The sequence below is a fragment of the Notothenia coriiceps genome, unplaced genomic scaffold (assembly GCF_000735185.1).
Source record: "Notothenia coriiceps isolate Sejong01 unplaced genomic scaffold, NC01 NC01_scaffold00037058, whole genome shotgun sequence".
In the NCBI taxonomy this organism is placed as follows: Eukaryota; Metazoa; Chordata; class Actinopteri; order Perciformes; family Nototheniidae; genus Notothenia; species Notothenia coriiceps.
In genome coordinates this window covers 1-26,123 of record NW_011369759.1, presented here as the reverse complement: position 1 = coordinate 26,123, position 26,123 = coordinate 1, and the positions used below count along the sequence as shown (strand labels likewise).

Here is a 26,123-nt window from a genome sequence, read left to right as displayed (position 1 = left end):
TCTGATCTGACATGCACTACACGAAGAAATGAATGATATCATACTTTAATTTGATTATAATCAAATCACATTCATTAATATACAATTAGAATATTGGTTCTATTTAGAGTGAGGGGGCTTGAGAAGAATTAGAATGTATGTGTGTTTGAGAACGAGAGAAGACAGGGATATACTGATCGATAGACAGAGACAGAGAGAGAGAGAGAGAGAGAGAGAGAGAGAGAGAGAGTGTGTGTGTGTGTGTGTGTGTGTGTGAGGTGGATTCCCATCACAAACCAAGATGGCGGCGGAGCGGACAGCCGGCTCGCGCACTGAATGACTGACAGACCAGAAGCCTCGCGCGGTCGGACAGCTAACGGTTAATCTCTGAGACAGAAACATTGACTATAAACATAACCCGTACAGGTCACGTCATCTTTTTTGAGTACCGACGGTGCAGTGATGAAACAGCGCCGGTAGACGACACCGGGGTGTGTGAGAGGACTACATTGCCGTCCATAAGAAGCGGGGTAAGTAACGTAGAGATGATGAACCGTTAGTGTGTGGCCGGGGAGGGATTTACCAACAGCTGCTAGTTACTACTAGCTAGAAATCCCTCATGCTAGTTGTGCCAGTTTATGTTGCGTATTTGTTTACATTGGTTTCATGTTTTTTCTGTCACTTTTTTACAATTCTGCACTCATTGCGTTTGACCCCATGCTTGTTACCCCGGTGATTCATTCACGAAGTAGTGTATATGCTACAGGTTGTTTGCAAATTAAATCAAATTGCTCCATATTCACCTGTGCTGCGTGTCGTCACCTATGGTCGTCACACCAAATTAAACGTGCGTTCGTCTTGTGATTTATGTATGTTTTACCCGGTAGCGTGTGGGGTCATTAAGTACTAAATATAACCCAAAACACTAGCTACCCTCTGCGTGTACACCCTGCTTGGCTGAGGATATTTTGGGTCGTGCATTTTGCAATTCTGTCTGGGAAAATGCATCGCTCTGGCTTTACCCATTGGCACACAATGTACAAGAATATTTTATGTCATGATTTGTGAAGGATATAAAGTCAGTTTTAAGTATTCTGATAACATAAATCAGATTTGCCTCAAGGAGCTGTACATGATAGGACACTCTATGTCCTTAAACCTTAGATTCAGATGAGGCAGATCTTCCCTCTTATAACCTTGTTAACTGGAAAAAATGGAAGCAACCTAGGAAAGAGCAACAGAGGAGGGATCCCTCTCCCCGAACAGACATGCAATACATCATAATAACCAACATAATAACATATAGTGTAGAGAATTAGGATGTGAACAAAATGATGGATTGATTGTAAATATAAACGAAGAAGGTCGTACTAAAGCTGTCAGTTGTCTCAGAAGGTATTTTTGTCAATCATTACTTGTTTAATCATTTATAAAGCAAAAGGCAGATAAATCATCACGAGGCTAAAGAGTGGTGGGTGTGTGCTTATGCAGCTTTTCAAATATGTGTAAGTTTGGGGAATGTGTTCACTTGTGTTTTGGTGCATCAGTGCTAATATGACTGTCCGAGAAATCTGAGCAAACTAAGCTGCAGAAAGGGAAATCTGCTTGGGGTTAGTTCACTGTTTTCTGATTAGACGGAAGAATTTGGTCAGGATTCACATTCTGGAAAAATTCCCCTTGCATCGTTTAGTGGTGTCGCACTGGACAGTCAAGTCTGTTCGAATCCAAAATTTGACAGAAATACTCTCAAGCCTGTCATTTGCAAACCTCAGCGTCACATACCAGAAAGGTAACCTACACTGTAATCCTGTAAAACCCTCAGCCCTTTTTTTGTGGGCTTTTTACTTTCAAGAGTGTCTTCACATTTCACGAATTTCTTATGGAGAGATCTTGTTGGTGTGCACATGATGGACAGGATGTTTGTGTTCTGTCTGTTTTTTTTTCTACACGGAGGGCAAATGAGGCGCCTTATTGGAATGCCAGGGAGGAAAAAGAGTCATCATACTTGAAATTAAGTATTGCACGACGAGAGCCAATTGGCATGGATTGCGTAGGTTGTTTGACTGGGCTGTGGGGAGTCTCGTGCAGGTCCATCCCAGAAGAGGATTTACGGCTGTGAGTAAAAAGATGAGAGCAGCAGACAGTTAGACGGCGTCTGCTGTGCTGATTGATGAGTTCAGGTGCGCTCAGTAACCTGGTTCCTCTTATCCTGACCCCAGCCTCAGGGTTAATGCCTGCTCTCGTCCTGTAACAAACACCAAATGTCCCCTCCTCCGCAGTGATGGTGCTAAAACCTAAAGGCACACAGGGTAAGTGTTATTTCCCTCTTGCATATTCATTCACACCAACAAAGAGGCACATTGGGTCTGATTCAATTGAGTGGAACACATATCATCTGTGATTGTACTGCATGGTTAGGCATGGCTCTACTCGACTTGACTTGGTTTTCCATTTATTTTAGTAACATGTTGGCATCATCACCTTAGCAAGCTAAGCTGATGATGCAGACCAATGTACTTTTTTAAATATCAAACTTTCATCAATTGCGTTCACGTTTTGTTGAATACACATAACCATCCGCAGTTGAATTTTAAATGTATTCTCACAACTGCAGATAGTAAAAGATTTAGTGACTGCACGGAAGAGCAACAGCAAGAAATGTTGCTGCCAAAAATGAGTGACAGTCCAGCTTTTGCCACTCCGGTCCATTTCCTGCCCCTCTCACTGTTAATATTGTTCTCTCGCTCTCTGATGCTTTCTTCATGATTGTTGGCAGATGCTACATAGCAGGCCTGGAAGATTCTTGCTCTTTTTTTTGAGGAATGCATATCATGCATGCATTTCACTGAAACATTTTCTCAACAGTGTTTAAATGTGGCCAATATAGTCCACTCCAAAGGGCACATCACTAGCAGTGTTTTACGTTGTATTTTTCCTTTGAGGAGATTAATAATGAATAAACATATAAACAGTTTTTTCTGCAAGGATTTGTCAACACTGAAATATTTATACTGAGATGATCAAACCCACCACTCAAATCATGTAACAGGTTTACAGAGAAGATTGCTAGAATACAACAAAACGTATATATTCAAATAAAAAGGTAGGAAAAAAATACACAAAATCAAGAAATGTATCATGTTTTTTTGGTTTTGAATGGACTCAATGTGAAGTAAGTTTAGTTGGAACAATGGATAAAATATAGAAAGGGGTAGACATGATATTTGAGTATCAAGACTTGTTGGAAGCATGACTAATGTTTTAGTAATTTGAAAAGTCCTTGATAAAAGCAGAACATTGTGTGAAGGTCGCCTCACAGCGTTGTCACCGTTTTTAGCCAAAAGGAGAGCTTGCACTTGGAAAGAAAGGCTGATTCGGATTTGCTTGCAGAGCAACTGAGATTCCACGTTCCCGGGGAATACCATCCACAAACACTAATTAGCTGCACAGCATTGTCTGCAGGGAGAAAGGTAGGATGTATCCTCAGCTGGTGGGTGGCATCTGTTTTAGGCAAGATGAATTTGGGAGTCGATCTCATCGCTAAAGTGAAATTCCTAGCTCCTAGCAAAGTCATCTGTCAGAACACAGAACACATCTCGCTCAGGCTGTTGGGGCTTTTTCTCTAGCAGTCTGCAGTGTGTGTGTGAATCGAGTAAATAAAGTTATGTGGAACAGTTAGGTTTAAGTGACACATTTTAGAGGAAGGCAGATGCTACGACTGAAGGGGTTGATACTAGGGAAATTGGACGTATAACTCCACTGTCACGACTCTTTCAGAATAAGAAAGTATGAAGCATTTAAAGAGGGTATACTATGCTAATGTTCAGGGGTTAGTGGGAGAACTTTGGGATTTTAGCCTTTGCAGTCTTTTACATGCCTAAAAACCTATAGAACATACTGAAGGAAAGGAAAACCCCCAAAAAGCATAAGAGGTCCTCCTTGAGCAAGGACATTGGCAAAAAAAGAACAAGCTGTGTGTGTTGGGTTCACAGGAGTAAAACCTGATTCCCCTCCTCTTCCATTTCTTCTCCTCATTCAGAAAGAAAAGGCTCCTATCTTCACAGACTAAAGACACCACTTAACCCAAACTGCCAGACTCTTAAGTTTGCAAATACAAAATAAATCATAATGGAAAGCAAACGTGTGTGTTCATCCAAAACACCTCCCTTCTCGCTTAAAGGCAAAACGCCAGTCTTAAAAACAGTTTTCTGACAACTAGGGAGTTAAAAGATCAGGAGCAGAGGCAGGTTGGACAGATCAGGTTTCACATGGCCTTAGTTCCCACAGGGCTCTGTGTTAGCGCTTCCCTTGCTAATACTGTACACAGTCAGGATGGGAACCTCTTGTATTGAGTTTGAGCCTGGGGATTGTGATCCCAGTATTTCCCGTGATATCTCTATACTGAAATACGACCTTGAAATGCATTTTCACCCGGCAGCTGTTTTTTTCAAAATGACTTTCTATTCTTACATGGTGGTTGCAAGAGTCACTGAAAAAATCAGGTATAATGAAAGATTAGCTGAAGGAGGCTCAATAAATGGCTCTGATATTAAAGGAGCAGCAGGTAGAACATCCTATACCAGGAAAAAAACAATTCTCCGGTACATTGGATCAGTGATTCTCAAACTTTTTTCAATAACGTACCCCCTTTGAAAAATAAATTCAGCCAAGTACCCCCTGATCAGCGCAAAAACGATTTGTTAGGGAGAAAATGCCTATATAAAGAGGTACAGTGCAGCGCTGCACCATCAGTGTCTGATTTATTAAAACAACAACCTTGTAACTGAGAAACACTTAAATGCTACATTTCAAATGTTTATAATCCATCACTAAATTCATGGCAAACTAATTTTAACATCATGCAATAACACTCAGACGACATTAGTTGCATTGAACTGATCTTTTTAATAAGTTGTACTTACAATTTAGTGAGAAACATGGTCTTGTGCTTCACTGAGGATCTTTGTCATTCTGACAGGGAGGCTAACTGCAGTTATTACACATCGCGTTTTGAAATATGTGTAACTCTAGTCTATTAATATAAAACCCACACTTCTCAAACTTCATTACTTTTCCTAAAATTGGTATATTTATCTTTTTATTTTTATTTTTTATTATTAACATAAAATAAATCTCACGTACCCCCTGCAGTACTCCAATGTACCCCTAGGGGTCCGCGTACCCCCATTTGAGAACCACTGCATCAGATCACTAAATTAATGGACCACAACCACACTTGAATGCAGTAAGAATTGCCCAGTCTGATTTCAATGAATGCAAATGGAGATGGAAAAAAATAGATTCGGGGCATTGAAAATCCCAGGAGGTTGACTACTGTCTGGATCTGGACGGATGAACCAATACAGATGTGTGTAAAAAATCTGTCGATATATATAGTAAAGCGATTATTAAACTTAAAACATTGTTATCAGCTTAAAAAATCCATGGAGATATACGAGTGCCCCAGCTTATTCATTCATAGCTTATAGTTTTTACTTTTCTTTTCCCTTGATGTAATAAGTGAGTGATATTAATAGGATCAGTCAGTAGAAGTCTGTCACTGCTGCCTCTCATGCTGCTGCGCTGCCATCCATCACGGTTTGTGCTTAATTTTCCATAACAAACACATAACGGTCCTCCACTCATACCAAGAGAGGAAGATTGCCCAGAACCTGAGGGGACTTTTAAAACATATTTTGAAATTCAGGTCGAGACCCTCTAAAAATGTAATCGAGGCACTTGATATGCCAACCAATCTCTTTACACCTCACGGTACCATTAGCATTATTCATATTAGGTATATGTAAGTCCCAACAGGGCACAAATGACTAACCCTGACATTGTTATCTCCATATTCCTCCAATAGATCCTCTACTCTACATCATTTCACATGTTTCGACTTTTGATTTGTGAAAGTAGTCACATTGCTCATGTCAAGGCAAGTAGTGAACATTAATAGATACAACCTCTGTGTCTGACCCTGATCAAGATTAAAAAAGGGCCGGCAAAACCTTTCCTAATGTTATTAAGTAAAGCAGCATTGTCATGTTATCTCACAAATACTTTGTGGGCATTCTTTGTACCTTCATCTCAATAAAGCTGAGCCACTATGGAGGATTTATTTTAAAGAACAGGCAGAATGTCCCATCTGTTTCTTTTTTTAAAGGGGCTTTTGCCAGACTTCAGTGTCAAAATGAGTGAGTACAATCAAATTCAATGCATCTATAGTCATTAGTCAACAACACCCAGGGAGATGTTGCTTTTTTTTCACAGCATCAGCTCTCCCATCATTTTCAGCACAACCTTTACAAAAAGTTGCCTTAGTGTATTTAAGTGCTGTGAACGCTCTTCAAAAGACCATTGAAACGATTGTTGTCCTGCAGAAAGAGAAAGTCTGATGATTCATAAAACCTTTGTCTGAAGTAACCCTGACGCCTGGATTGCATTTATCAGGATAATGTACCCCTTTGTCACAGAAGCCGCTCTCAGCTATACTTTTCTGTTATTAATGAAAGGCTATTGAGCTGATTATACATTGTTCTATAAGTACTTTCAATTATGTGTCCCAGAAAACTGACTCTGTCCAGATGGTATTTGCATAACACATATTCTGGTATTCATAATAAATTCTGGCCATCTGGGTCCATGGCAGTGAACTTGGTGAACTTACTGATGTATTGTGACATTTTGCACAGATTCATCTGAGCTAAAAAGCTAAAAACACTGTGCGCCACACGCCACATTCTCAATTTTAAATGTTGGATAGTTTGCCCTAAATGAAGATAATTCTGGAGTCTGAGTACAATTATTTGGTTTGAGCACCTTGTTACACTGAGGTCGAACATCCTTTCCTTTTGGGCCGCCCGAATTAAATGAAATATCTAATAGTCAAGGGTCCAGTTCTAATGTTAAGATAAGCACTAAACATGTTTTTGGTTATTTTTCACACACTGGTCATAATGATCCAAGCACTCCAAAATCCAGCAACCACCTCGACTCTTCTACCTACCACCAACTGGGTTTTAGCTGGAAGCTGATTCTACACTTATCCCCCCATTTTATTTTTGACACAATCTTGGTCCCAACTAAGGATTATATTTGTGACTGACACAGCGGAAATGCATCATTTGTTGGTAACACGTTTACCTTTTTAGAAGATAGAACGCTGCCGACATTTTTGATCGTTGTTGGACATAATGTACTTTATTTGTCCCTGAGGGAAAAATTGTTTCAGTCTTTGAAAAAGCAATCCTGCTTAAGAGTGCAAACACGAAAAAACAACCTGACAGCAACAAATGATCACATACCTAATTAAAAATAAACTGTCTGTTGACAAGGGTTAGTGCCTCCCGACTATCTCACTGTCTCTGACACACACACACACACACACACACACACACACACACACACACACACACACACACACACACACACACACACACACACAGGCTCCATTTTAAAGCAAATAAATGCTTTTCTAGTGTCAGTTGTTTTGTAATTAAATTGTGATACCAGGATGAATGTGGTTTTCTGCTAAAGATATAGATACAATTCCTGCAGTTCCAACACTTGTTTGAATGGGTCAAATAACACCTCAGGTTTACAGATTTACAGTATTGCACACAAAAGTCAAACATGTTTCTCAAAGTGTTCCTCTCTCCTCCAAACTGTTATATGACCTGATGTGGCTAAATAGGCACAACAGCCAAACGCCCACTCCTCAGGGCTAAGTAGAAGCAGATGCTCGGCTAGTGAGGCTTCCTACTGGCTTGTGTTTTATGTTCTCGAGCACATTCCTTTTCACCTCCTCCACGTGTCTGCCCTGCTGTGGCTGGATGTCTATACAGCTGGAGCCAAGAGCAACGACTCGGCTGCTTGGGTCTCCGACGAGAGTCCCTTTGGTGAGTTTCACTGGCCCCCAGTCCTCCTGAACTCGAAACAGCTGGAAAACGTTCCCCTGTCACGTTGGCTGAAACAAAACCCCTGTGGAAGAGGGCTGAAGGACTGCTGGGTCCGGATACTTATCGAACTCCTCCCTGAACTCCTGCTGTGGTTAGAAATCAGCGAGTTTTGGGCTGGGAAGCTTTGTCTCTGGCACCAGTTCCCTCACAGTTGAAAGTTGAAAGTTTCTGGGCCTGTGGCTTTTTCACCAAGCTCCTCTTGTTTCTCTGGCTCCCACACTACTCGCGTGATCACTGTTGAGTATCAGTTCATCTAGGGATACAGCTGTGACATGTCATAAAATACCTTTTTAAAAGCAAGCTAACAACATGAATTAAGGCATTCTCAGCCAAATGCGGATTTCAGCTTTACAGAGTAAAATAGTCTGTGAAGCCTTTGGGAAAACTGTGTCTTAAGGCAATTGTGCTGAACGAACCAAAGTCATAAATGATTCAGAAACACATAGATATTATGTGTAGTGCCTTAGGGTCTCTGTGAAGGGCTCCAGCGACCTGTTAAAGAGGCTTGTTGTCCTGAGCGAATACTCTTTAAATGTTCACAGCTTTTTATGCAGGGAGGAATCGGTTATTTTTGGGCGTTTACCTCAAGATCAAGTCGAGCTTTCTCTTCCAGGTCAGTCTGCCAGGGAAGAAGTAGGGCAGCCAAACAATTAAGATGTTTGGATCAGATCACTTAAGCTGTGATGCAGATATCTATGTGTCAGGCACGTTGTGAGTCACAGCCCTGCATCTTTTTGGATGCACGTAATGGAGGGAATCCAATGATGACCTTTGCATGACTACATACATGGGTGTTTCATACTGTTACACTTGATTCCCCCAAAATACAAGATTGTCTGGGAAAATAAACAAAGTATAGTTGTGTTTTTATGTCAATATAGCAAAGTGTCTGAGTGGATCAGTTGTCGTGTAATCCATAAATCCTCACCATCACTGATGGGGCAGGGCCTTTTGAGTTCATTCTGTCACCTGTGCTTCTTGGGTGAATAACTTATATTCTTGAGATGTAGGGCAGACAGAGACAAGAGAGGTGGTTTGATTTTAGTGGGAGGTCTGGATTCTCCCACATATGCAATATGCACAGCATATGTAATCCTTATGTAACCCGTGCCAAAGCACTGCTGCTTTGTTTTGCGTTGTATTTTTAGCAGTGTGACAGCATGGCAGGGATGAGTATCATTCTCTGCTCAGTCATGTGCCTCTGAGGTCGGTCTCACAGCCAGGCGACACTGCAGAGCTCTCCGGTCCTTCCCATTCATGGGACTGCAATACATTAGGTCTGTTTTTGTTTTGTTACAGTTTTCCACCAATTGAGTAGTTAACTTTGTGGGTTCCATGAAACAATACCCTCCAAAACCGTCTGTTTTATATCAGTTTAGTCTCATGAAAAATCCCTCTGGGTCGTAAAAGCTGCAGTCATTGCAAGAAATTAGATATCCAATGTACTGGATGAGTCCCTGTGTAATTCCACCCTTCCTCTCATTATACATTCCATATGATGTTTTAGTTTTCATATTTCTTTTTTGAATGAAGACAATTTTGATTGGCGTAGGTTTATGTGGATGTCCTGCTCTTTACAAAACCACACACGTTGACCACGTTATGGCTTTCATTTTCCCTGTGAAACACAAGAATGTGACCCCAGGACCTTGTGCTTGCACACATAAAGAACTTCATCAATGTCTCACCTCTTCTTCACACTGCCCGTCAGCCTGCTTTTCCAAACACATGCTCACATGCAGGCTTTTAATAGCAGATTATGAGCACATTTAAAGGTGCAATAGGAATGTGTCTGTTTGTCCCCACACATATTATTTTCTATTTAACTTGTGTTGTGGTTTTCCTAATGATGTAGCTACTCTAGAAATCCCCCGAAAACTCAGAAATGTTGCTGAGAATTTGAATTATTATAGAAAAACAATCTGTATTTTGGATCGGTATGATCATTTTCTAAAGTACAGCTGTTTCCATATTCACGAGGGCAGCAATTGACTTGTTTTCATTCTGAAACTAGAATTGGGATCTTCCATACCTGCGCAAACCCATCGGAGCATTCTCATGCTGCTCCGGTGGTCCCATTCCCCGAGATGGGAAGTTCATCCAATTTTGGAACATAAAATTAAGATGTGTTGTAAGACTTTGTTGACAATAAAAAGCAAAAAGGAAAGGATCAGGTGAGTCATACAATGTGCAAGGGGACGTTCTCATGAAATGTGCAAGTAGGAACACATTCTTATGTTTCTGAGAGTGAAGTGTATATAATATATCAAATCCTTATCAGAAAAACTAAACAAATTCCTCCATGTTTCTTGAAAATTAGGGAATTTGTTTTCCTGTAATCCTGCCAAGGACCCTCTTTTTTATTCTGTGTATTTTGTATTACTTTCAATGTTTGAATAAATATTTCTAAAAGAGCGGTCAGCACGTGTTCCACATCCTGTCCTTGGGGTGTAACACCAAAGGCTTGTAATGAGTGGCCCAGGAACATTTATGAGTCCGCTCTGTGTGTTGGACAGGAAGTTAAATGCGGTCTTTGACTCAGGAGGCTGTGCAGATGTGCAGGTCAACACGGTCAAATTTAGTTTAACAAATGATTCTCGAACTGATAACCACAAGAGGGCTGCCAGTATAAAGACAGATTTGCGATATAGGCTTAGGCCTGGGGCGAGAGGTATGAGGTAGAGAAGGACCAGAGGCCTACATCCAGCTCTCTAACCTCACATCTTATCAGGGCTGACCAGACATCACTTGGCTCAGAAAATGAGCTCACTGTGATTGTCGTTTCTCCCACTGACAAATTGATGAGCTGACATGCACTTGCAATCCGAGCACAAGAGCCAGACACAGTTTTTTCTCACCATCTGTGAAAACCAAAGAAAGAAACTCAAATCACTCTTTGTTTGGAAAAAGCTTAGCTCATTGACCCCTGGAAGATCATTTAATTAAAGCAATAAACACCCAGCTTTTGCTAAATTCATGTAAACAAACCATTCTTTCCACCAGATGTCCTAAACTATTGGAATAGAAGAAAAAATACAGAAACAAATTAGATTAAGCTCCATCTGCTGTAGAGCGAATGACAGGAGTTTGTTGATTTTATATCAAATACAAAGTATGGCTGTATTTTAAATATGTGTGTGGCTTGACAGTCAATGCAGCAACATCTGTCGCAAAGGCACTTTTCCTTCAAATGTTTTCAACACTGCAGCTGATTTAGACGTAGTGTAGGAGATACTTTCTCATTTGTAGAGGTCAAGATGGTCTCATATCTTTCACTTTGATCTGTCTTGACTTACACTAGTCTCGACAATGGTGACTGAGTCGAATAAAAGAAGGTGCCAACAGTGGCTATTGATCTTGCTAGCATCACTCGGACTAGAGGTAGCAGCTTTTTCCTCTTTTCCCCTGAGCCCATGCTTTTAATCTAGCTAACACGCCCTGCTTATTACGAATCTCTCCCCACACCCTCTTACTGCATACGGTTGGAATCACAGACCTTGCACGGTTTGATTTTTCATAAAATTGAAATCTGCTTGCAATTAAACGACTGTCCAAGTGAGAAATTATCACTGATTGTGTCACCAACTTGGTTTGAAAAAAACGAATTTGCCATCTGTGCAAAATTCTGTTTAACATAAAAACTGTTTATGGTCAAAGCGTCCAGTTTCCTACATCCTTCTGCGTTATTTGCTGTGCAGGTTTGCTGGTTTGTCATGAACCCGATGTGCTCTTGTGTTTTTGCAGGAGAATAGTGAGAGTGCTGGCGGGGCTGAAGTTTCATTTAACACACAGAGACACACTCCTGTCCCGAAGGCTTCAGTGTCAAGAGGTTTAGTGATGAATCTGGCCACTGAGACTGACTAAGACTTTACACCACAACACCCTGAGGCTGCCAAAGAAACACACACACACACACACACACACACACACACACACACTCAGAGAGAGTCACTCACACAGACAACATCAACGCATCAATGCAATTTTCTTGAATTAATGAATAGTACCTTGTTCTTTTTCTTTATATTCTCTTTATTGTGTTTGCATTAGTGTCTTAGGTTAAAAAAAAACTACAAAACTCACAGACTTGTTATGGTCCTCACCACTTTTGTAGGCCTTTTTAAGCTCAACTGCTTTCAGAAGAATATGACATCATTCCTCTAAAGCCACATACACTAGAGGTTAGGGTTCATGACGATATTTCTTCTAAACGTAATAATAACGGGGTAAAAAATTTGCAAAGGAGGAACATTTGATATTTCATCCTGCTCTTCTTTGAGTTGTCACTATTGAATGATTGTGGGTCACAGTAAGTGATCTTTGGGCCTGATTTCTTCTTCAATTTTGTAATCTGGTAAAGAAAAATGTAGCATTTCTTTAATCAGTTCGGGACCGAAGACACTACCGGTGAAGAATCCTGGTATTCATTTAATCCATTTGTGTAAATTACATTATAGTGGTATTACATTATAGCTGGATTAAAGGTAGCCATGTAGTGATTAAAATAAATATTTAATGCATATTCCTTTTATCTTTTTTAAACTAAAATCTAATTGTCTCACAAAACAACCAAATCCTTCCTTTTAATTAAACAGACAGAGCCTTTTCTGCCCTTTATAGATATCCCATAGCTTCTCCTCACACCATTTATTTTCTTCTCAGTTGTGTCTTCGACCCTTCATATTTCCAATAGTTTTGTCTGCGACTCTGACCTCAATGATCATTTCAAGGAAACTCTGTTTCCTTGAAATGGCACTCACTGTGATCATGACACGGCAAACAAACAATCCGTGGTCGGTTGCAGCGCTGGATCAAAGTACCACTGAACCTTTCCACTGGATCCACATGTGCTGGTCAGAGGGTGGTGCAGGTGCTTGTTAACTGTCAGAAATGCACTCCAATGAAACTATCACACCTGTGTAGCTCAAGTCGGTGTTGATTTTCAGGAGTTTTTCTGTTATAAAGTATACAATCATAACTGTGGTACATTTTGCGATGATGTCCTGGCAGAATACCATATTTTCTCAATGAAAACCCATGATTTCCTACATAAATAGGAAACCTTGCTAACTTCTTTACCCGCCCATGTCTCTGTACCGTCCAGCCTGTGCTTCTCAGAAAGTGTAGCTGTTGTCATGCAGTCAGGAGTCAGGACATGCCCTTCCAAGGACAGATTAAGGAAACTACTATTTGGCTTTCATCACCCCGCTTAATACGCTCCCTGATATCACAACGTTTTCTAATCAACAGGTTTTTATGTGGCACCGACCTGTAATGGAAGCAGAATGTCAAATGTGAAGAAACACCTTACCGATCCCTTTTTTTAAATGCACACTCAGGTCTGTGTAGCCAAACAGGCTATATACGTTTTGAATTAGAGAAAACCCAAGCAACAACAAATGTCCTTTCCTGTTAACTGCCACATGTTTTGTCCAATTGTCCTTGAATCAGGAGGACGCTGAACCTTTAGCTGGTTTACTAAAGTCAGTCTGGTCAAAGGTTGCCAGCTATCTGCCTGGACTGAAAATGGCTTCCTATTGTAGCCCCTCTTCACATTGTACACTCTTTTTTTTATTGTCCTCTACTGGCCTCTCCCTTAGCACGATTTATGACTGTCAGATTTTATTTTTATTGCCATAGCAAGGACGCAAGAACTGTCCGTACCTGCTACCACAACGAAAATCAATCTCTCCCCTCCCCTCTCCCTCTCTTTCTCTTCCCCTCTGTATCCGTGCAGGCAGCCGGCGGTAATGGGAAATGATGGAAGACAAAGGCCCTCGTGTAGCCGACTACTTTGTGGTTGCCGGTCTGACAGACCCGTCCAAGCCGTTGGACCAGGAGATCCACTTTGATGACGTGTGCCACAAGTCGGCCAAGCCTAAGGCGCCCATCACTGATGTCGCCGTGGTGATCCGCTCCATGGGCGAGGAGACGCCGCCTGGGTTCACCTGCGTAGAGGAGACCCCAACAGGCCATTCAGCTGATCTGAACAATGGCGGCCTCATGGTGCCCCAGATCTTCCTCTGCTACCGGAGAGGTCGCGACAAGCCACCCCTGACTGACCTGGGGTAAGTACCAAAAGGGGCTACACCGTCATGCTAGTAGCTCTGTGAGGCTGAACCTGCTGTAGACGCCAATACAATGACGATGCTAACATTTTGATTATTAGAAGGGTACAATTTCACCATTCTCAGTCGTCTTAGTGAACCATGTTACACTTTTGTTAATTGAGCACAAATTACAGTGGAGAATGATTTAGAATGTAATCCTTTTTTGCTATGACATTTGGAAAACCATAGTCTAATCATCAAATATAAAGGAATTAAAAAAGCTATTTTAATTCAGGTACCACCAAAGTTCAAACAATTAATCACGAGGAAGGTATAAATGTCTGAAACGAATTCAAGAAGATTTATCGAATCGATTTTACTCAAGACCACAAATGTTAACCCCATGGAGACGCTAGGGATCACCAAGTAGGCTCATCAATGCCCGTACAAAATGTCACTGCAATGCCCCCAATCATTGTGAGATTTCATTCTGGATCTCAGCTGTGGGGCCAGTATCTCATCAGCCCCTGTCCTGCTCAGTTAAAGGTCCCTCATTTGCTCAATCTAATGCTTTGCAGCCAAATTGAAGAGAATTAATGATCAACGACCAACCGTCAATAGGTGAATGACCGCAATTGGCTGCAGTGCGCTTTTCAGTCTGAACACAGTCATGTTGAGTGAGATTCAGTGTGAATGAGTTGTTCAGAGGAAAATCAATTGTGTCAAATCCACTGTGGACAGGCAGCTATGTTGGCATTGCTTCCACAGTACAGTATATTGAAGAATCCATTGGTTCTTATAATAACAAATGCAGCTTTGTCATCACAGGGTCAGGGTGTTTAGCTTTTGAAGATGGTACATATAATAAGGGTGCTTCTAGAATATGGCAGAATAGTTTTTACGTTTTGGGGCACACATTTTATAATGCTTCTTGATGTTGTAGTACCTGCTTCTGCTTAATCTGCCCTAGAATATATTATCGAAACAGTAATGGAAACTGATTCACATTTTTATTTCGCTGACATTTCCGAAATTGGCTATAAACTTAAAATGTGTCTACTAAGTTTTTCAAGGCAACTCAAATGAGTCACTGTAATTAAGTGCACAGAGCCTGAGAGCTTACTAACACACAGACAAGGACTCACACACACACACACACACACACACACACACACACACACACACACACACACACACACACACACACACACACACACAGACGGACATTCTGTGTATGTATTGCAACATACTGTGTCAATGTCTGTCTCATTCCTAGTAATGATCAGCTGCTGCTCTCAGCAAACACTGTAGTTGCTGTCGTGTTTAAAGGTTGTCCATATCATGCCGATTCTAAAAGTAAAGTGTTCTGCTCTGCCTAAAAATCCCTCCTGTGCAGCAGTTTCTACAGCGTTTACTTTCTGTCTGCCTTGCAGCCGTTCCCCATTGTGATTTTGCAACAAAAAAGTGAAATACGGTGAAGTGCTGTCACAGGTGTCCTCCTCAGCAACATCCTTAGAACCGGGGGATTCAGTACCGTTAGTTGAGTCTCACAGCTCTGGCGGGCCGCAGGCAGGTGGTGACAATGCTAAGGAGGCTCATATTGGTCTCTGACACTACGAGTGCAGTGCTTATCAGGCACTGACTCAGTCTCTGCTCAGACACTATCAGCAGCTTCTGTGTGCTGATAGTGTAAAGGGGCTGCACTTCTCAGACACTGGCACAATTAATGGGAAGCTGAGTTGTGTGTTAGCACGTGTCATCATTTATGTGCATTTTTACAATTGTGATAGGGAGTTGGTGCTCAGGATGCAGATGGAATAATTAGTCATATATGTGAGCAGTTGCGTAAAAGCATGCAGATAAGTACAGCTCTACATTTAGGAACATATTCACATTTTTTCCACCGTTGAACTAATCAATTTAACACTTGGTAGGTGTGTTGTGGCGCAGTGGTTTGTGCGTATGTGTTCGGATCAGGGGGACACAGGTTCAAACCCCAATGTAGTCAGCATGTCGTCAGCATGGCGAGACACTTCACCCCAAATTGCTCCTGTGGGGATCGCCCACAGTATTGAGTATGTTAGTCGCTTTGGATAAAAGCATCTAACAAGTGACATGTAATGTAATGTAATGTTGCTCAGTACCTAAGGAAGCGCAGTGTCAATGGTGAAGTTGTTTGGATAAGCGGTTCTCGAAAAAGGCTGCAAGCAGCCATACCAGAAACCGAGCAATGGGCCGGTTTGAAGAGAGACTCTAGTCCACTTACCCACAATTGTAGGAGATGTGATGATCCACCCAAACATCAGCACATCCTGTGATTGCTTTAGTAAGTAGCTGACAACAATAGCATATGGTGTTTTCCATGTGAAATACCATCTCTGCTTCTTTTATTGGCAGGTTATTGTTCATTTCTAAGGGCGTAAATCAATTTTTCTAAATGTTATAAATCAAATGAATTACAAAATAGGAAAATAATTACGGTACTCAAAAATTGCATTGATCATTTTCTCTTGGAAACGACTGTAATTAAACATATTTCAACACAAATCACTATATTATCATGGCACGTGACAAAAGCTTTATTTTAAATAAATACTTTTTAATTTTAACAATAATTGTACCTCTATTTTTCACTAAACATAAGCCTATCACTTTCCCTATAGTGTGGCCTTCATATGTATAAGAACACAATAAATCATTTTCACACCACTCTTTTTATGAGGCCTTCAAGGTCCAAAGACTGGTTTAAAATCATGCAGAATTGGTGCCACTGTCAATGGAGAAAATATGTGTGTTGCATTGGTCTGACGATGGGCTCTGCATCGACAACAGGTCTAATATAACAGTGGAGAAAGAAGTGCTCACTGTGCTTGGCCTTAATGCGAGCAGAGCAGAAACACCACAGCAATGAGTACTGAAATAAAAGCAGACCAAATAAAACAATCTGCAGTAGGCCACTCTGAATTCTGTTTTCCCTTCAGCTTAGGCCCCACAAAAGCCTGGCTAGTTCCACTTGAAACCGTAATGGAGGATAAGTGCTCAATAAAAACCCAAAGAGGGATGCTTAAAGTGACTGCTACTGTAACACGCTGGAGTTGTTGTGCACTAAGTGGTGGTTTGTGTGCGTCTTCTAGTGCCTCATCACAATACTGTATTGACTGTGTCCTGTACACAAATCTACATTCATATACTGCATGAGTTATGTCAGAGACAACAAATCCCAATTCTGACCTTAACTTAAAAATGTAATGAAATTATCATTAAAAAAATATTATAGGCGATAAACTAAACTAAATTTGCTCCACTTTGAAGCATGGTGAAGATATAAGAAGGACAGCATAAAAAAAGTAAGCACTCACCCAACTGAATTTCCATAACTTGCTTTCCACAGCTAAGCCCATATACAAAAGAAAAACAACTCTTTCAGTTCCTCTCTTGGCTGCAGTAGTTTGTGAGGTTGACAGTTACTTTGACCTGATTGTTTCACCCAGACCGTCATTCTTTTACAGGGGTAGACATTAAGGGTAAGGGCCAGTGGAATCTTTTTGTCACTGGCCATTGTAACCACTGGCCCGGAGCATTCGTCCAGAAAATCCACTAATAATGAAGAAAATGAACACATTTGTTGCAATAGTAATGTATGCAAAAACTATATTACCACAACATTTTAATCATCAGATCTTCCTCATTTTCGTCAATTGTTCATATTTGGTTTATTAAAATAATTATATTCGGGTCATTGTTAAAAAATGTCTTCTTTTATCATTATTATGAGTATTATTATTTGTATAATGTGCTTTCTGTCATGAGGAGTTAGAAATGTAATGGCTATGTAATAGAAACTTCATTATCCTAAACTGCTGTGACATTTCCCTATAGCCAATACCTTTGTATTTTCTACTCTTCACTTGTCAGCATAGGTCGGCATTGATGTACAGAGCCGACAGAAGACCTTGTTTATATTGGCATCATATTGAAGCCAACTCCATCGATCAAGCCAGCGTGGCTGAAACTTTCTCTCCCTCTTCTTCTCATGCTCCCTGTCACTCTCCTTTAACTCCTCCGGTGACATGCTTTTATTTGAAGATTGTTTTTGGCCCAGCGCTTGGCCGGTTACCGCTGGTATTAAAAACATTTTGGCGAATGGTTAGGTGGCGCGATAGTCTGTAGTGAAGGAGTGCGCTCCCGCTCACGGGAGCCTGCTCGCGCTCACGGGAGCCTGCTCGCGCTCACGGGAGCCTGCTCGCGCTCACGGGAGCCTGCTCGCGCTCACGGGAGCCTGCTCGCGCTCCGCAGCAAACAGCTGTTTGCTTTTCACCCAACAACGACAACCGCCTCACGAAACGCTATGTTGTAGCGTTAATAAACGAGACAATTTAACAAAATTGCAAGTCAAAATACCACAGGACAATTTTTTTGTTTTAAAGCAATATTTTTAGTGGAGCTGGCAGTGGAAAGTTATGCTGGCCTGGGGATTTAAATAATGCTTCTGGACCAGCGGGCCATTAATAATGTCGAGCCCTGTTTTACCAGCTGATTTTATAATAACGAGTTACAGAGTCACAAAAATGCCTCCTTTTTAAAAGACTGACTGTAAAAGCCGAATGCGCAGTTCATATTTCTTGTCATTTTCCCTTCAGTGCACTCATCTGTCAAAAACTTGCTTTCAGCTCTCATGTTGTTGTGTTATTGATTTCACAAGTGGCCCTGGGCTTGAAGTTGAGGAGACATCTTTGCACTGAGCTTTCCACTTTATAAACCCATCGATCGCTCTCTGTTTTTTCATGAATTGCATCAATTCTGCTTTGCCGTTTATGAGATGCAAAGCAGACATTAAGCTTAATCAACTCCTTCCTGTCAGCCACTGAAAACTGGGATAAACGCCCAACGTCGAACTTAAACTGGAAGCTGCGCCTAATTGGCTCAATGAGCTCACGACTGCATAATGTGCTGATTAACTCTCCATGGTAATCAAACTAATAAAGACTCAGTGATGTGGAGTTTTGTTGGCTCACTGCCGTGCTGCCCCCCCCCTTCAGCGTGCTGTACGAGTGGAAGGAGCGCCTGAAGCCGGGCTGCCAGCTGATCCAGACCACGCCCTCAGGTCGCCCCGCCAACATCAGCGGAAACTCCTCCCAGCGCATCTACGTCACCTACCGCCGGGCCCCTGAGAGCCAGCCACACAGCGCGCTGGCCCTCACCGACATCTGCATCATTGTCCCGAGCAAGGGGGAGACGCCCCCCCACACCTTCTGCAAGGTGGAGAAGAACCTCAACAGCAGCATGGTGAGAAGCACAACTGTTACAACAACACTTTTTAGTTTTTATTTGGAGAGGTGTCCATTTTTAGTGTCTGAAATGAAGTAAGGATACAGAAACATAAAATATAGTTATACGTAGTGTGTGTGGTTTGCATACATAATCTTAATTTGACTGGATTGGAGTCTCCCTTAGTTCTGTAGTGTGAAAGCTATAGAGCGCCAGTTTACTTAGAAGCTCAACCAACATGTAAGAAGTACAAGATGACATGGAGACTTTTTGCAATAACCATGAGTAAGCCAGACAAATAGTGGCAGATTCAGCTCTATACCATGGCGATTTAAAATGGTGGGGTCATGTTGGCAAGTCGCAGTGCTTATCTGAGTCTTTTGTCATGAAACATATTGAGCTGTTGTGAAGGTAAGAGAAATGAGAAATAGGCTGCATCTCACCTGTTGCTTCTTTTTTCAATTAACTGTGGTTTTCAGTGGTTTGGTAAGAGAATTCAGCCCCTAGGTTACTCACTTAAAAACTGGCTTGTGCGTTCAAGCATGGAAAATTGTGTAAAACCATCCTACATTGCCTCGGGTAGTTTTCTTATTCTGTGTGTTTATACTGCTGCAGTCTCCTTTTTGTTGTTGAGGGAAGTCCCTGAAGTCTTCTCTTGTGTTCAGTTAAATCATCACCTAGGGCTGCACGATTTGGGTAAATAATCTAATTGCGATTTTTCTGACAGATATTGCGATTCGATTTGCGATATTATTTTTTAAGCGACCCAACAGAAGTTTATTGTAAAATGCGGCCATATCTCCAGCTAGGAAGGTCGTATCAATGTGCTCCCGTCTCTAGCACCCCCGCAGCCCGAGCTACGACTGAAAGAAGTAAACTTACATGAGACTTCCGTTGGGTTGCTTTAAGGTCAAGCTTCAGTTTAAGATTCACCCTGTAATAGATAACATGTGATGGAGCATCACTAACCTGACTCAGATGGTTTGTTTCACCAGACCATCTAGGAACGCTCCATTGGAAGCCATTTGGAAAAGTATTTCAAAAATACTTGATTGGATCAATCTGTCTATCACCTTCTATCATGGGCCACTTCTGATTGGTTAACAATGGCTGGTACATGTGGTGCACAGCACTTCTGATTGGTGTGGATGAGTGACACACAAGAGGAAAAAAAAAGTCGCAGGCTTTGTGATTTGATTATCGCATCATTTCAAATCGCGATTTCGGTTTAAAATCGATTAATCGTTCAGCCCTATCATCACCCACAATTTACTCTCAGACAAATATATCTTGGTATTTATAAAATTGTTGCAGTGACAGCTTTGTCTACATTTGGTATTTTACAACGTCCTTTGAAAAATGATATGCGTTTCTGTTGCTTTACATGTGTCTGAAAACCACTGCATGCAGCTAGTCAGTGTGCCAGAGAATGCTTAGTATACAGAGACGTGTGCTGCATGCAGGAGAAGTCAAGGATCCTACAATAAAAACGGTATTTAGCTTCACATTTTTCATTCTGACTAATGTTGGAGCTTTGAAGATCATTTTAATATTTCAGCACAGTCCTCAGTGCTTGCTTCATGTCCTGCCCCGGGTTGTGAAAGATTTATGGCAAGTTTGGGTTGCCGTAGAGCATCTTCCCCTCGCAGTGAATAATTGTTACAAACAAGATGTTTATCAGATGTCTCATCACTTCTCTCTACATGCTAATAGCTCAATGAGTGAAGCCTGTGAGTTTAGTTGGGCTTCTGGTTTCAATGTTTAAGCTGCCGGCGGGGTAATAAAAGTATTTTACAGTTTATAGATAATTACACTGACTGGCTTTATGGGGTGTTTAATTGGATTATAAATGATAATAGACAGCTTTCGTGGACTAAGGGCTTTACTATTAACCTCTATTTTGCACACTGTCCTTCCCACACACACATAGTATGCCCAGTTCAGAGGAACGGTTGCGAAAAGACCAAACCGCTTAGAAATGCTGCAGCGAAACACTTCAGCGGTGTGATTTTAAAAGCATCTCCTGCTTCTCAAGTTGCCACAGGCTGCTTTTAAAACGTAAGGCACATCACGGTTTAAACTGCCAATCATTTAGTAGCTAGTGAAGTCAGTTAATAAACTTTAAAACACTTTAGAAGGAGAAAGGACACGATCAGTTCATGAAATGGTGTTGTGATAATTAGTGATTTCTCTTATTAGAGATGACACCAACTCTTTGACGTAACAAACATACGTTTTCTTTAAGATGCGCAAGGCTCAAGATTTCATGAATCTGCTGCTTAAACATTATATTTTGAATACATTTAGTTTTCGAAACCCTGGTAAGGGACAATAAGCAAACATGCACTTTGTGAAATTAATGTTTGTTTGTTTTTATGCTCATGTTGACTTTGATGGATAATACTGTGTTTGCATCGGGTTTCAATTCTCTAACTATTTTTAGAAAGTAGAAAATCAGTCTTAACTCACTTCTTGTTAGTTGTAAAAAGTTAGTTGTGGAAATTGCACGATTTACCACATGTTTTGCATTTTAAAGCGGCTTTACATACAAATCAACCTAAATGATCCTTTCAAAACATCCAACTGACATTGTTGTGTGTAGTTTCATCATATCAAGATTAATTCAATTTTTGTATCAGAGAAACTAGACAATGGCTTCAAATTTGATTCAACTTGGCACTATTATTATCCTCTTGTTACTGAATGGCCCTAAAGTGGTGTGTGTCCTTCATCACAAACACCACGCTAACTGTTTCTGTTGCTCTCTTGTTTTCAGTGGGGCTCCTCTGTCTACCTGTGTTATAAGAAGTCTGTGGCCAAAACCAACACAATAGCCTACAAAGCAGGTAAGCCCTCCTAATCCTATAACTACCACTGCACGCAGATCCAAATACCAATATACAATACAAAATATCAGATAACCATGTTGTGTGCAAAAAACGTAATCTTCCTTTAGTCCCACTTATTCTGCCTGTATGACCATTGGATAGTCGTACATGTGTTTTTTGTTGGATTAGAAGAAATGTGGACAAGTTGTTCTAAAAAATAAGCTGATTTTGAAACAATAACTATTTATTGCATTGACACTTATGAACTATATTTGTTGCAGCTGTTGTACAAACGTCTCTAAAGTCTTCTACAGAGTGAACTGGCTGCATGAGGACATTCTGATTCAGCTGGGCTCGCAAGTTTGGGCTTGTTGAAGCATGTTAATGCCTCTGCACACCAATATTCTTCTCATATAATTAAGTTCAAGGTGTGCCCTAAATGTAATGGTATTATGAGGCTTATTTCACATTAAATCCATTTGACTTTTCAATGCCAAACACAGCTGACAGAAGATTGTCAGTGTGTGATAACACTGTTGGCTCTGTGTGACTGTGTTTGGCTCGGGCTCAGATTGGCTGGCTGAGGTTTTGTTGTACATATCTTGAAAAATGCAACAGACTGTGAACAGAGCGATCCTATCTGTTTCTCACTTTGCATGAGTCAGCTCACACAAATTACGTTTATTTTCCACACTTGAGGCCAGGAAGAATTATGCAGGCATCAAGGTTTTGCGTAAACAAAATAATGTTGCAACAGTTTGAGCCAGAACTGAGCAAAATAAATGTTGGTTGGTTGGGGGATACGTGGAAATATTGTAAAGTTTGCACATTCCTATCCATCCCCACCCGCACCAATCACCGGACTTGGGGGGACAGAGCCTTCTCCGTCGCTGCCCCCTCCCTCTGGAACTCACTCCCACAACCCATCAGAGACTGCACCGACCTCACCACCTTCAAAAAACTCACAAAAACTCACCTCTTCAATCTGGCTTTTAATGTGTGATTGTTTTTGTATTATTTGACTTTAACTTTAGACTGCCAAGGCACACAGGGGTTGTTCCTTTCTTCTCTTTTCTTTTCTCTTCACTATTATCTGTAAAGCGTCTTTGAGCACCTGTAAAAGCGCTAACAAATTAAATCTATCTATTATTATTATTTAACCTTAGAGTAATGCCTACACCAGAGTATTTCCCTTTTCAAACTCAACACTTTAAAGTGTCTTTAATTATTTAACCGATACTTTTCCAAATCCACATGAGCCGCTCTTCACATTGGCATATATTAGATTCACCACACAGAACTTATTAAAAAAGGAGATATGTAACTTTTAAAGCTGGTTAGCCTGTTCTTCTTATTTATTTTCTCCAAAACAGTGGTAAAAACCCCAGGAGCCAATGAAAGGAGTTGCATTTTCATCAAAACAACATTATGATTGTTGTGTTAACTGCACATACGAGGCCACATTGCCTCCTTTGAACACTCACAAGCCATGTCCCCTTTTGAAAGGGGCCATGCATTGCTTATTTCAGATAAAAGGCACCAGGCCTTTGTTTTAACCACATAATATATTCTCTGTACTAGCTCAAAAGAACAACGACACAAGTGTCTGCTGCTGTTGATTACTGTATTGTTAAGCCAGGTCAAAAAATTACTTAGTAAAACATTTTGCACTGTTTTTTGTCACATGTGTTGTGCTTGTACAACTCTCCTTTTGTCAAAAATGTTCAATAATTAGCATGTAACTGGTAATGTTACTGCTCGGGGGTCGCTTATCACTAAACAAAATGACACTACAGTAGACAAAGGTAATGACCCGAGTCTCTGCATTAGCTTTTCCAAACTGTAATCTGATGAATATTGTACAAAGCATCATAGTTTTAGTTGCTGACTCAGCAATTGGTGTCTATTTGTTCCCTCAGTGGGGCTATTAATGTAGCTGTGCACTTGCTGGTGTTTTCATGATGAATATTTGTGGCTACACTCTTAGTGAAGTGTTTAAAAATAAAGCCTAACAGTCTATCCTTACAACTTAAAGTGTGAATGTGTGCTTTAAAATGTGCACTAACAATCTTTCAACATTTATGAAATGAACTTTCTTATTAAATATGGTAGAGAACGGTTTGAATGTACGCAGTAAAACAAACTGTTTTTCTAATGTTTGTGTTTGTTAATGATGCTTGTAGAATCAATGAGCCAAAGTTAGACAAAGCACAGAGTTAAGAAAGTTCATAAATAAAATCTCTTCTTCATTGTTTCTCACTTGTGTCTGCTGACAGTGACTAATGACCCAAAGGCCTGATAACCGAGCAGTAATTGCTTGTTAGAAAGCCAGGAGTTTCTATTGAAACTCTGACTCAATAAAGTACATTATCAATGTGATTATGATGGATGGAACTTGTTTTGTTTCTTTTTAAACTCTGTGGAAATTCAGCCGGCATCTAAATCAGCTCCTAATGGTGATCACAGGGGGAAGGTGCACTTTGCTGCTCTCTTAATTGAGTTCTCTGTTATTTTCCTTTCCCAGGTTTATTCAGCAGATATCCAGAGGAGGACTATGAGTCATTCCCTCTGCCAGAGTCTGTCCCTCTCTTCTGCCTTCCCATGGGGGCCACGATTGAGTGCTGGCCAGCAAACACCAAATACTCCCTCCCCGTGTTCTCCACCTTTGTCCTCACCGGATCCTCTGGAGAGAAGGTAAAGTAGATAAATGGATAAATACACACTTTTGTTCTACTTTCTTTCTCAGCCTGAAGAATACCAAGTATCTCAGTGGCATTGTCGGACAATAAAGGCTGCGAGTGACTGCCAGTGCCAGTTAGGCCACATCAACAGAATTTAACTGCCATCTATACAGCTGGCATAACCACAGACCAACGCTCTACAGTGTGGCATGACAAAACCAAAATACACTGCATGCCCTAAGGGAAAGTGGGTCAGGCAGGCTTGTTGACTCTGTCAGGTGGAAAAACTTCTAGTGTTTATTTTTGTAGGATAAGCCCATTTGTTAAAAAGAAACTCACAAATAAAGTAGCACATGTATAAACACTAACACACTTTTTTTTTTTTTAAATACACCCAAGGCCAGAGACACTATGTTTTCACATTTACCTCCCATTCTCCTGGACTCAAGGACTGACTACAATTTCAGAAAAATATCTAAAAGGGTGATTATGCATCTGCACAGATAAATGTTTTTGTGAATATACGCAGGACAGGTGGTAAAGGGTTACGCACACATCTCAAAAATATCAACATGTGTAATGCCGGTCAGGTCCTTCAAAACGCGCTGATGGTTAACCCAGCACTCTATGGGGAAGTTTTCCAATGGGATTTCCTCAACAGGTTGGCTGGCCGGCTGTTGTGATTGGTCAACTGCTTTGATATGGTCCCGCCCCTTAGCCTATCACGTACAATTTGAAGCCAATAGAGCTGTAAGTGTTACATTGTAGTGTCACTATTTCGCTAAAGTAAACAAAGGAGTCCAATCGAGTTACTTTGGTTTGTTTGCGACGTTCTGAAAATTCATTATTTTCAGATTTCTTCTATGTTTTTGTCCCACTAACCTGTGCATCCATAGGAGCTGGGGACATTTTGTAAACTGACTCACACAGGCCGCCAGCTGATAAGCTATTTTGCCCACAGTTGGCAATCAGGGTATTGATGTTCAATAAAGGTTAAACAGAGGTGCACTGTGCTTACTTTATTTCTGAGCTCATCGATGTTTTCATCTGTTTAATACCTCATTCACACCAACGGTGTTTCAGGGCCGGTTCAGAGCTGGAGCTTGAAAAGCACCGGGTTTTCCTCTTCACACCGCAGCGGAGCAGCCTCTTAGCTCCGGAATCCGGTTTGTTTCGAGTACCAAAAAATTGTCCGGCCTAGAGCAAAAGCACCACATACGTCACGCTTACGTCGAGGCGGGGGCAGGGGCTATTGTATCAACTCCTGAACAACAACAAAAAGCCGGCGTTTTATCCAGTTTGTACACAACGATGGAGAAACTTAACAAGCAGCAGTGGTCCACTGAAGAGACCAGC

The 26,123-nt window shown here is 41.0% G+C and overlaps 1 protein-coding gene across 1 annotated transcript; it reads left to right on the top strand.

The window, feature by feature from the left end:
- Positions 1 to 254: 254 nt before the first annotated feature.
- LOC104964296 (C-myc promoter-binding protein-like) lies at positions 255 to 24,780 on the top strand (the record flags this gene model as incomplete). Its single annotated transcript, XM_010793041.1, has 5 exons — positions 255 to 509; positions 13,678 to 14,008; positions 19,030 to 19,276; positions 22,035 to 22,104; positions 24,611 to 24,780. Coding segments are annotated over exons 2-5 (798 nt in total), but the record flags the coding sequence as incomplete, so codon positions are not given.
- Between the last annotated feature and the right edge of the window lie 1,343 nt (positions 24,781 to 26,123).